The 12,558-nt window shown below is 48.4% G+C and overlaps 1 protein-coding gene across 8 annotated transcripts; it reads right to left on the bottom strand.

Annotated features, from left to right (window-relative positions):
• Positions 1-180: 180 nt before the first annotated feature.
• KCTD17 (potassium channel tetramerization domain containing 17) lies at positions 181-8,344 on the bottom strand. 8 transcript variants are annotated; one of them, XM_053942457.1, is made up of 8 exons: positions 7,232-8,344; positions 6,503-6,611; positions 4,663-4,754; positions 3,646-3,741; positions 3,140-3,265; positions 2,344-2,422; positions 1,883-2,099; positions 181-907 (listed from the first exon to the last, which is right to left on the bottom strand). In XM_053942457.1, the coding sequence occupies exons 1-8, from the start codon at positions 7,436-7,438 to the stop codon at positions 886-888; spliced, it is 948 nt and encodes a 315-aa protein (XP_053798432.1). In that variant the 5' UTR covers positions 7,439-8,344; the 3' UTR covers positions 181-885. The 8 variants fall into 8 exon arrangements, 7 of the variants coding, with proteins under 7 accessions (XP_053798432.1, XP_053798431.1, XP_053798433.1 ...); XM_053942456.1 differs by having other exon boundaries at positions 1,810-2,099; positions 7,232-8,343; XM_053942458.1 differs by lacking the exon at positions 1,883-2,099 and adding an exon at positions 1,810-1,882 and having other exon boundaries at positions 7,232-8,272.
• Between the last annotated feature and the right edge of the window lie 4,214 nt (positions 8,345-12,558).

Here is a 12,558-nt window from a genome sequence, read left to right on the forward strand (position 1 = left end):
TGCCTGCACTGGGGATGCAGCAGCACAGACACAGTGGGAAGCACCTCCAGCCCCCAGAAGACAGGCACAGCACAAGCAGCTTCTGGTGGCTCCAGGTGATGAATCCAAACTCCTTTTCTCCAACTCCCACCCCCTTGCAGAAGGAATGAATTCTTGCCACTTAAAATGAGAGGCGGCAAGGAGGAACAGACTGTGAATTTTATTCAGGAGTCTTCAGACACAGCAGTGAAGCAAACACCCCTCTCCCCAAAACTGGGATCTACGTGGTGGTGGCTGACAGAATATCAGCATGTTCCTGGTACCCAGGCAGCACATCATTCTCCTCCTCACACTGCTGGCACAGAGCTGCTTTGGGGGACAGGGAGGGAGGCACCAAGGAACGTGATACCCAGCACAGGGACACCTCCGAGCGATACAGGTAGCCCAGAAAAGGACGGTGGCTTTGCATTTGTCCCCAGGCCACAAGCCCACACCAGTTGCCTGCAACAGTGAAAGGGCAAGGGCTGGTCCTTCCACAGCTGCCACCACCTCGGTCCGCAATTGCATCCAGGGTGCTCAGAAAAGGACCGCAGGCTGCAGTGGCTGATCGCTGATGTCCCCACCAGGGGCCACTGTGACATTAAGGAAAGCCGAACTGCCAGGCATAGGAGGGGGCTGTGGGCTCCCGCTCCTACAGCAGCTCAGGAGCTCTATGGAGCATCTGCCCTCCTCCAGGGCTGGAAGCTCAGCCTCCGAGGTGAGTTTGTAAAAAAAATGGCTGCATGTGAAGAGTGAAGGGGGCCGGGGGCGTCACTGTGGGACAAGGGGCTGCCATACACTGCAGTACAAAAATAAAGATATAAACAAAAAACGAAAAGGCTGGAGTAGAGTGTTCAGATCACATCCTCAGATCTCTGGCTTGTAACAGCTAGAGAAGGAGAGAGAAAGAAAAACACAATCAATGGTAGGGGGAAAAAAGCAACTGAGCATAGAGGGGAGAGTGAGAAACAGAAAAGGGGAAATGACAGAGGAAACACAAACAGAAGAAAAAGAAAAGAAATGAGGGTGGGAAAACAGAACAGAAGGAAGAAAAAGTCTATGTGATTAACATACACTGAGTCTTAAGATAATAACACTCAGGTCCCACAGCCACAGACAAGGAGGCTTTCAAATAGAGGGAGAGAGAACTGTCAGCCAGCTAACAAGTGCTCTCCATCAGGACCAGTGGAGATTGACACTGAACATCTCCAGTCTAACAAGAGCATCACAGTTTTGCAGTATGGAGAGGAATCTGCCTTCTAACACTTTCTATACCCAGCCCCACGCGTGTTGGCCAGCCAGCCTTCCTAAGCAGGAGGCAGAGCAGAGAGGCTCATTTTGCACACAGCTGTGAGAACATCTGCAGTGGGGACCAGCTGCTTCTGCTCTGCTTTTGCCACCTTTCCCACTGCACTCTCACCCTGGCAGAGCCAGTGGGGGAAAAGCCCAGGGAAGGAAAAATAACAGGCTGCCTTCTGCAAGCCGCCCAGGCTGGCAGGCAAAGGAGCTGCGGACGGCAGTCTGGAGAAGCGATCTGGCATGCATGTCACACAGACACGTGGCAAAATTCCACCCCTTCCCCGAACCACCCCTGCCTGCTTTGCATTCATTTCCACCCCTCTCCCAGCTGCACTCTCCTTTCTGCTGCCAGAGCCTCTGGTCCACAGCCATAGGATCTGTTTGGCAGGTAAAGGCACGCATAGGATCAGAATATGTAAAGCCACCTTAGGGATGAGTCAACCTCACACCTCCCTCCTTCCCCTCCCCAAGCTCTACAAACCAAGGCCATACCCACAAGTGGGAAGTGAGTCACTCATGCAGAGCTCAGGCTGGCAGGAGCTGGGAGTGCAGACAGGTAACATACCTGCAGAGGAGGAAAAGTGAGGAGCAGAGAGAAACAGGGCCCTGGGCAGAGACCACTCTGAGCCCTGAGGGACAAAGAGAGCAGAGGGAAGGATGCTGGAGGCTGGCGAGTGGGGCAATGTGGGAGGTAGATGACAGTGCTGGGATGGACACGGAAGGGAGCAGGAGGGAGGGTCCGCAGGAAGAGAGTTTAGCACAATCCCGAATAGATGGACAGTCTGCAAATAAAAATAAAACCGTAGATAAACCAAACAGTTAAAAATACAAAGCAGCAGCCATGGTAACAGCTCTCCCCTATCAGCTTTATCTCCAGAGAGACTCTAACTCCTGGAGAGGACAGCCCCCACACCCCACACCTGTTCTAGTCCTTCCCTGCTGCTAGCTGTGAGCTCTCACCAGAAAGGTGGACGAGTCTATGCCTGGGGGGTTATTTTTATCATTTTCCTCAGGGATTTGCTGCACCTTTCTCCTCTGCTTCTGCTTCTGCCTCTGCCTCCTCCTCCACCTCCTGCTCTTCCTCCTCCAGGTCCTCCTCTGTGTTCTGTGGCCCAGCATGTGGGACAAAAGGAAGAAAGAGTGGAAATACTTGCAAGATGAGCCATGGCAGTTCTTTCTGACACACAACGGAACAAAGCAATTGTCATAACACTGGAATAAAAAGGGACCTCTCCCCATGGCCAAGACAATTCTAGGTCAGGGAACAGAGAGGCTTGTTTTTCTCTGGAGTATCACATCAGGGTATCTAACCCACTTACAAGTGCTGTGACCCCACCATGCAACAACTGCCATCAGTTGCTAGTGCTCCTTCCTGCATCCTGGGTGTCTACAGAATGTCATGCACTGCCACATGTTTCTGTCCTTCCCTCAAAAGGGGAACAGGAGATATCTGCCCCTCAGGCTGAGACTCAAAAAGGAAAGAGAATGCTGCAAAACCTTCAGGGAAATAATACCCTATAGGCAGTGACACAGACAGAATGGGCATGAGGAGGCATGAGGGGGATGTTAGAGTAGCATGAGAGGTGCCAAGGTGACTTGCTAAAGCCATTTGCCACACACAGCCACACACCACCCCTCCAACACACACACTCCTCCTTTTGGGCAATGGGTGTAATGCCACGGTGCTGAACACCAGGACAGGCCCCTGTATTTCACCACTGAGGTGCCCCACTGTCTCAAGGGAGAGTGAAAAGAGAGAAGGAGCAATGAGCAAAGGATCTCATAGGCAATGGGAGCAGGGCCATAGCAAAGTTAATCTCACCTTGGCTTTGTGGCTGGGCTCAGAGCTCAGGCCATTGGGGGAGTTGTACAACTCCTTGGAGACCACGCACAGGAATTCTGTCTGATCCTCATTCCCATAATTATAGGATGAGCCAATGTTCACAAGCTAGAAAAGATGAGAGCAAGAATCACAAGCCCATATTCCTGGAAACACCCACTCCACCTGGGGAGCAAGGCAGAAAGCCCACCATGTAGCACTGAGTCCAATCCATAATCCTGTTGGAAAGGCCTCATAACTAAGCTGAGGACACAACACAGAGAACCAGGAGAGAAGTCAGCCAGGATGCAAAATAGGCTGGTCTCACACAGTATCCTCTAAACCTCTAGAAAGGGCAAGAAAGAGTCATTGATTGAGCATGATGGCTCAATCAATGACTTACCCAGTATTCCCAGAGAGGGAAGGAGCCTTGCTTGGCAAATGTATGGTATCCATGATCTTTTCCCCAGAAGACAACTCCTTCTCCCCCTGCTCTGCCTTATCCATACCTGCTCAAAGCGCCATCCATCTGACATAGTGGAAACCATCTGAGTGAGCTCCTCTTCCTGGCACTGCAGCACACGGTAGACATGCTTAGGAGGCACCTGAGAGCAAAATTGCAGAGCACATTGACAACAGTCACATGCTAAAAGCTGTTCCCCTCCTGCAGAATGAAGTGGTAATACTCCTCCTTGACTGATCTGTCCTCTCCCCCATGCCCCAGGTGAAAGGGGAGTGGAAACCACAATCCAGCTTTCTCCTGTGCTGTCACTGGAGGTAAGAGCAGTATCTCTTCTGAAGAGCAGGGACTGGGCTGAGTGCTCCCTGAATTGTCCCCAGAAGATACTGCCCTCTTTTGATGGGGAGTATGCACTTTTAAGTACAAAATCACTTTTGCAAATGCAACAAATGCTGATGGGGCTTTGCAGCACAAAGTGACTGTGCTGCTGGAGGCTTACAACCTGAGGCAGACAAGATGAAAAGTAAGATAGCAGACAATCCTCCCTCCAAGAAAGATTTTCAAAGGTTCCTGGCCAAGACAGGGTGTGGTTGTGCCACAGGATTGATTCCTTGTCTGCCTTTAACTCTTTCACAGCCATCTTTTCACCTATTTCCTCCAGGTTTCTCTACAGGTATTTCCATGCTCTTCATTGTGATTACACTCCCAGGACTCCCCACACCAGCCCTCCTCTCCGTGACACGTTTGCTCTCCTCACAAACATTCCTCTATATCACACAGCAACCAGCTGCCTTCTTCCAAAACCTAGAGGAGCTCACTTCGTTTCAGAGACTACATCCAGCATTAATTCTGGGATGCAAAGCAAGACTGCAACTTGTTTATTGTAACTAAATTGGTGGTAGCTTGTCCCCTGCAAGATTTTGCTGCATAGGGATTAGCACATAATCTCTAATTAGTTGCTTCCTTCCGTTCCTTGCTGCTTCTCTCAAGTCTTCTCTCACTCTTGACTCATCTCTCTCCCTTTTTACACCCCCTGCTTTCCCCATCCCACTCTATCTTGCCATACCTGTGTTACTGTGTAGTCCTTCTCCTCCATTCGATCCTTGATTATTCGGATCAAAGGACCAATGTTATAGAACTCAGCTTCTTCAAGGATCCCTGAAAGACAGACAGAAGGACCACAAAGACAGAAAGTTAGCAGCCCATCTTTATTTTTTGACTTGCAAAAAATCAATTCTGAGCTTCACAAGGTCCATAGGGAGAAATTATATTAGTGTCTTACTTGTTAACAGGCTTGAAGCCCTTACTGCAGAGGATTGAAACTTGGCCCTTTGCATCTTGTTTCTAATGCTCACCCCAACTTCCTTATGCTGCCTGCTACTACAGAAACAGGCACTGCCAGTGAAGGCTTGTGTTGAGGACTGCTAATACCTTTCCCAGATACCTGGCCAAGGAGAACAACTGTATGCTCCAGTCTCTCTCAACAACCATTTGTCTGACCTTGCTCAGACTCCTTATTAAGGCAGAAAATCAAAACTTGCAGTTCTGACAAGTCACCAAAAGACCCTAGAAAAGCCTAACTTACCTCCTAGGCCACTTGGAGTTGCAGCCCCATATGACTTTATATGATATTTGGCTCTCTTCCCTGTGCTTCAGCTTAAAACAGGTAAACAGAAATGTTTTTAGTTTTTTCTCTGGTGGTGTTTTTTCTTTTTGGTGGTGTTTGCATCCATCACCTCTCTTGAGACTCACCTGTTTGCTAACAGGCCTTCAGGAAAAGGGAGGTGGTTCCCAGAAAGTCAGTGAGGGAAAGGTGGTTGGAAGCCAATGCTCACATGTCCCCAGGGCAGTACAAAGAAAATATACATGGGGAGATTGATTCTTCACTACCTGAAACACTCAGACCTCTTCTGTGTCTCTCATTCAGCAATGAATTGTCTAATGGGTTCGTTTTACACCAGTCTGAATGTTTGCAGCAGGATAAAAAAAAAAGGCAATGCAAATGAACTGGAGTCCTGTTTACATTTCAATTTGATACTAAAACCTGCGGATGAACTCTGTCTAACCTCAGGATTACAAGAAATGTCAAGTAGGAAGCACCTCAAAATTGTGCTTATTATAATCCTGTACCATTAGTTGGGTATATTTTTGGAATTATAACTGGTAAGACTATTCTGAAGAAAACTTTCCTTGCTTTAGGTAAAAATGTATAAGAAAGGCAAGAAGACTAATGACCATGCAGAAACTGTGCTTGGTAAGGGCTGGACAGCACAATTCGTATTTGGAATTGGCTCCTTATTAGACACTAGCATCCAAAAAATAACAAGGCACTGTGGACTGCTCTCTGGTAACACTGTGATGTCACAAAGTCATCCTATTGGACCCACTGTCAACCTCAGGTGAGGGACTGGTTTGTCTGACTTGCTCCACTGGAATTTCTGCAGTCCACAACCCATGAGAGCACAAGCAGCATACAGTGCACATCACTGATTAATGATGATCTTTATTACAGTCAGTAGAAGAGATGAGCTTGGTTTTGTTTGGTCTACTGGGCTTTCATTCCTAATTAGAAACAGACATTAATAGAAAACTCAGTCATAGAGCCTGGTTAAAAGTAGATCAGGAACCAGTAAAAAATGGCTTATTGAGGCTCTGAGATCTTGCCTGCTTCTGTCTTGGTGACATCTCTGCTGGACAGTTGTGATGCCACAACACCTGCAAGGATGCCTTCCTCACACACTCCAAACCCCTTTAGTAAAGGAGACATCATCATGCTTTGCAGGGATAGCTCTCTGAAATCCCCCCACATCAACATCCAAAATGAGAACAAGAGACAACAAGGTTGAGCACAAGTCTTATTTTTCCTGACTATGGTAAGCGGGATCTTTCTGAGTTCCACAACTCACCCTCTTCAGCCATATCTTTATCCAGGACCAGCTTCCCATGACGGAGGAAATTCAGAATCGGTCCAAAGTAAGTGGGGTCCCGATCTATTAGGTATGCACCAGTTTCATCCTAGCACCAGATATAGATCACAAGGAGAAAAAACCCAAGGAAAACTGTAACCAACTGTAAAATGCCCTAGAATACAAGAAAATACAAACCTAAGCAAAAATGTCCACTATTTCTAAGATTCTTTAGAAACCATGGGTCCCTGAAAGTCCCTAGCCAAGTCAGTGCAGCTTGCACTTTAACTCCTGTATTGGTCTGCTCAGCATAACCACCTCAGCGTGAATCAACCCAGCTGAAAAAGCCCAAAAAATAGGCCTCAGTCTCTTTGTGCAACTGTGCATCCCGGCCTGGTGCAAGAGAGCAGAGATCCCCTTACAGGAACAAGGCTGAGTCAGGCAGACACAGCTGGGAAGTAGACCCAGGATGTGGGGTGACAATGAGGAAGGAGAGCAGGAGCAGAGGGGAGATGGCCTCTCTTTTCCCCAGGTCGGAAAGGCAGGTGCCAGGCTACGACAAGGTAGAATCTGACATGGGGAAATCCTTCCCGGGAGGGAGGGAGAAAGAGAAGGGATTTCTCACTCAGTTGCTCCTGCAGCTGCCGGGGTCTGGCTCCGTCCCTGCATCCCTCCAGCCCTCCCCAAGCTCGGTGGGGCACAGTGCGGGAGGCAACCCAGCTGCCTTACCCGGTCCGACTGCAGCTCCTCGCCCTGGCACAAACGACACAGGAAAGATTTCTGCTCCCGACACAGGGTCTGCCTGGTGGTGAGGAAGACGGTGCCCCCCACATTGAGCCTCACCCACTTGGCCTGGGTGCCAGCGGGTGGCGGAATGTCCCAAGTGCAGCGTAGCCCCACAGCGTCCTGCATCTCCTCCCTGCCCTCCATCCTCATCCTCACCCCCACCTCCCCCACGGCGTGCAGGGACTGCCGCAGGTGCTGCCTGTCGGAGAATGCCGGGATCTGTAGTTTATCTGCCTCTCCCTCCGCAGCAGCCGTGTTTCCCGGGGACCAGGATCTTCCCTGTGACTACCAAGGGAGTCCTGAGAGGAGGAAGGTTGCTCGGCGCTGGAGGATATCACTGCGGCTGTTGGGGCGGGCAAAGCGTCAGCTCCGCAGAGCTAACACTCCCTGGCTTTTCCCCTGTTCCCGTTTTCACAGACCATGGGCCGGTCAGCACTCCGGAGGTGCAGGGTGTTATGCAAAAATCGTCGGCATTTCTTTCCACAGACATCCTCTCTGGCTCATTAAAAGGTTCTGGGAACTGTAGTTTCGCAGGTTCATGCACAAAAGGGTGATGGGAACTGTAGTTTTCCCAGCTCGCTGTTCCGGCAATGAGGATGCTGTAACGAAGGGCTCTGCACCGCAGGACCCCAGCCCTGCGGCTGGTACTCTACCTGTTTCCAGTCCTGGATCATGTCTGCAGGCTTCCTCGGAGACAGGAAGCATAACCTGCTTCCTGGCAGTCGGCAGATTAAGCCCCTCAGCGCTGTACTTCACAGCATTCCCTTCAGGACATCCACTACCTCAGGCTCACTGCTCAGTGCCACATCAGTTGCCATACTTTCTTGCAGCAAAATATGCAGACAGTTGCCTTCTTGATAACATATGTAGGAACAGTTCTGGGAACTGTATTTTGGATCTGCATGAAGTACTGGCAGGGGGCAGGAATAATTTTTCTTCCAGCTCAGAGGAGTTGCTGACCCAGCAAACTTCCCCTCTGGCCTGCTCTACCAGCACAAACCCCCACATCCTTCCCCTGGGCTCCTGCCATCCCTGTTTGTGCCTGGGCAACAGCGAGCTCAGACTGTAACTCAGCTCTGTGTGTTTTACCTCTGCCCCAGGCATGTATCACCCGCCACAGCTGATGTGCCAATCCCTTGTTATGGAATCTAGCTCTGCCTCTGCCACTCACTCCTGCCAGGCCGAGCCTGGTGCTCAGCAGTTCATGCCCCAGGGGACTCTGTTCAAACACACTCCTTGGCACGGACACTGCCTGAATAAGCTCTCTCCAACAGCTCTGCTTTTCCCACTCCCACCTAAGCACAGCTGTGCTTGCCAGCAGTTGAGCACATTAAGAATGGAAAGGAAAGGCTGGTGTTTCACCCCATTGTGGCTCAAAACCTTCCTCTACCTAAGCAACTTCCTGGCTCTTCCTTGACAACGCAGCATTGCAGAGACACACAATATTTTCTTTTTCTTGCATTTAGATCCTAGTGCCTTTGGAAGTGGGAGGTTATTGAGTGAAGAGAATGGGTAAAGAGAAACATTATGTTTTACTCTTACATTCCTTTTCTTCTTGTCCTTCCTTCTTCTTTTATTTGCAAATCACTCCCTTTTATCACTACAGAAGAAGGCAGCATCGCCCTTCCCCCAAACCACCCAGGATTTCCTTCACAAAGATGGCATGTGCACTTTGCTCCTTCTGTGGAGAAGTGCCAAGGGGAGGAGAGGAAGAGAAGGTAACACGGAAGAGGTTTCAAGATTGCTGACCTTCAGCTAATTTAAGTACAGGAACAATTCAGCTGCTCCAGGGTGTAAATGCAAATAATTTTGAACCAGCAATAGAGTGACCATTAATAGAGCAGGAAAAAAAAATTTGTCTACTTATATGGAGCAAGCTCTGGCCAAAATTACTGTCCAGCCCTGGGACCAGTCTCCACTGAACAGTAACATGCATCAAAAATGCTCAGACTAACACTGATCCAGGCTGAAGCTGAAGCACTGATCCAGTGCAACACAGCTCTGGGTTGTCAGACTGCTGTCCTCCTAATTCTGGCTCCGAGTCAAACCACAGCAAATTGGAGACCTCTGCCCTGCACTCTGGTGTGTGAGGACTACAGGACCCTGCCTGTGCCGCTTGCAGCTCCAGCACAGAACTGGGGTGAGGACTGTGGCTCTCCAATATGAATGCAGCAGTTGAGTGGCAGCCTATAGCCCCTTATCTCCCCCTCCAAGAAATCTGCCTGTCTTCATTTTTTTCCCTTTTACCAAGGGTTCACCCTCTCCTTTTCCTCCTCTTACAGCCACTCAGCTTCTTTCTCCTTTTTCAGGTCCATCTCTTGTTCTCAACACCTTCTTTTCCAACCTCCCTCATGACAATGCTGCTCACGAGTACAGGATGGTCTATATTCAAGACATACTTTCTTCCATCAATACCAGTCCCCACTTGTGTCTGGAACCTCAAGTCTTGCTCACCCCAAGGCCATGGGGTGAAAAATTAATTGCTAAATCTAAAGAGGTATATTGTGAGTAAGGAAAGATGTCAAGGAACACCACTTCCAACATCAGAGCCTTTTTTTCTGCAACAAAACAAAACAAAAAAATCATTGAAAATGATACAGCAAAAAAATCATTGAAAATGCACCAGGACAGGGATTTCTCCACAGTATGTGAAAATCTTTAGGAAGAAGCCAGTGTGGGGTGAGTTACCAACTGAAATGTTCTGATGAGTTGGTGGCATGGACTAAACACAGACTTGATTGTACACTGTCATCAGATGTAGTTCTGAGATGCAATTAATATGCCCTTGTTAAGGTCCCCTAAAATCAAGCAATAGGACACAGGAGAGGTAAGTTTAAACAATCAGTAGTGTTTGGTCAAAGGCTGGACTCAATGATATAAATTCTTTCCCAGCCTTAAGGTTTTATGATTCTATGACTCGCTCCTGCTGCCTTTACAACTGTTTATAAAACACATGCACAGAAACAGAGGGAGAACAAGCAAGAGCTTACACAAGGCAGTGTGATGGTGTAAGACCGTACAACCTTGCAGAGTCCTCAGTGAAATCATAGGGACCATTGCACAGAAGGACTGCGACCAGGAAAAACTTGACAGCCACTGGATACTGGGCTGAACAAGAGCTGAGGAAAACAGAGCAGGAGGTAAACTGGGAGTGTCTTGGTTCAGCAGTCAGGCCTGCAAAGCAATCCTGCAGAAGGTTATACACACTGCAGTGCTCTGCAGCTTGGTACATGGCATATGATGCATCGCTGGCATTGTACAGCTGCTCTTATGGAACTGCTGTGTTGTGGAACAGCAGTGGGAGCAGGGATCACCATGTGTTGGCACAGACAGTGTCACCATTCTGACAGGCTGGGAACACATATTGGGGATTACATGGCAGGAGGCACCAGAGAAGAAACCAGGAAAAACTAGTTGGCATGTCCATGTGCAATCAGTGCCACTCTCTTTTCTGCAGTAAGTGGAGAGGGAAAGACAAGTGATGCTCTGACATTTTGCCAGTAAGCAGTGAATCGGGCAAATAAAATTCCCTACACTGGACTTGGGAATGGACACAGTTGAATAATAGAGTCCAGCTTGACTGCCAGCTGAGCCAAGCATATTGAAGTATGAAGAGGAAGGCCCCATGGCATTCAGGCAAGCTAATCTTCCTCCAGCTCCTTGTGCTGCATGAGATCTGTGAGCAACATACCTGAATTCAAAGCAGTGTGTGTGGACGTGCATCACGCAGCACCTTTGCTGAAGACTGCTGTGAGAAGGAGACAGAATGGTTGTGTAGCACCTGGCTGTAAGCTGGGACCAGGAGAGATGGGAGGAATATGAAATGTCCCTGCAGGCAACACCAATTACCATGGCTCATGCAGCGCTTGGGCCAGTGGTGCTGGTAGAAGAAGGGCTGCTTTAGAATTTGGAAAAATTTGCAGAGGAACAAAGTTTGCTGGGAAATGAAGCATGAAATAGTGCAACCTGACTGCTAGGGAGGAAGATGGAAGGAAGAGGAAGGCAGATGACAAGACAAATGAAGAACAGGGGACCATGGGATTACTTTTGACTAGACCAGACTGCACAGAATCCAAACCTCCTTCAGGACAAAAGTTTTTCAGATAGTAAAATATACCAATAAACCAATAAAGAGTTTACATGCTGGCCTGGGATTCTCAAATTTATATAGAGAGCTGTAAAAACTCTAGTCTCAAGGGAGCCACAGGTCAGTGTGACCGTCCTCCTACATCAGGACTGCTGTTTAGGCTACCTTTTTGGCTACCATGAGCCCTATTCCACCAAAGATACGCTATTACCAATTCCCTGTAGCAAGTTTTCCACAGGAAAGTCATGAACATTAGTGATTTGCATTATATCCACTTCTCCCCAGCTTTTGGTTCCTATAGGAAACCCACCCACATAAAGGGACATAAAGATCTGCAGAACATTTATAGTCCTGGTGTAAGTCCCCTCAGCTGTTCCATATGTCCAGTAGCATCTGTTACAGCTCAAAATAGGTTTTTCAAGTCTCCAGGCTTTGAAAACATTGTCTCGGTCTTCACAACTTTCTCAGTGCTTTGCCTAAATCACCAGAAGGGATCTCAACTAAAAGGAGGGGGAACATCAGAAGACACTCTTGGATAGATTTTTGATACATGATATAAGAGGGAATACCCCAGAAAAACAAAGTATCTTGCTGTGGGAAAGAAGATCTCAGCTTCTCCTCTGTGGAGAAATCAAGGCAAAGTTAAGCATCTGGGAAAAGATTTGCTAAAAGCTGGGAAGAATCACTGAGATTTTGTAGCAAAAAATTCAGCCTGAGAAGGGCACTGCCAAGCTTGGCATAAATACCAGAGAGAGGGAAGGGCCCTGCTAGATGTCATCAAGCCACAGGAGTGAAATGTAGAGCAAAGGGAGAGGGAAGTTTTCCACGTAATTTCCAATCTCCAGGTGGGTGGCTGGGCTGTGCCACACACCTCCCTGCAACACACAGGACAGAGAAAAGCATCTCAGTCTCAAGAAGAAGCAGAGAGATTCCCCACTGACCTCCAGGACTGCTGAGTCAGTGGCAAAAAAGAAACCCAGTGCTTAAGATGCATCAAAAATATTCTGGAAGGGCACACAAAAGCCAGCTCCCTGCATCTATTGCAAATAAGTCTGCAACAATATGTCAATTTTTCCTAATAACTAAATTTTCCTGGAGAAACAGAGCAGGCACTCATTTGGCCACATAATCACAAAATCAGCCTCTCTGTGTTGTTTGTTGTGACAAGGGTCACTTGTTTCAG

The sequence above is a fragment of the Vidua chalybeata genome, chromosome 5 (assembly GCF_026979565.1).
Source record: "Vidua chalybeata isolate OUT-0048 chromosome 5, bVidCha1 merged haplotype, whole genome shotgun sequence".
In the NCBI taxonomy this organism is placed as follows: domain Eukaryota; kingdom Metazoa; phylum Chordata; class Aves; order Passeriformes; family Viduidae; genus Vidua; species Vidua chalybeata.

Coding starts and splice junctions, on each gene's coding strand:
- KCTD17 (XM_053942456.1), bottom strand. CDS start 7,438: ATGAGGATGGAGGGCAGGGAGGAGATGCAGGACGCTGTGGGGCTACGC. Junction 6,612..7,231: donor AGGAGCTGCAGTCGGACCGG/GTAAGGCAGCTG, acceptor ATCTGGTGCTAG/GATGAAACTGGTGCATACCT. Junction 3,266..3,645: donor ATGGATGGCGCTTTGAGCAG/GTATGGATAAGG, acceptor CATCTTTTCTAG/CTTGTGAACATTGGCTCATC.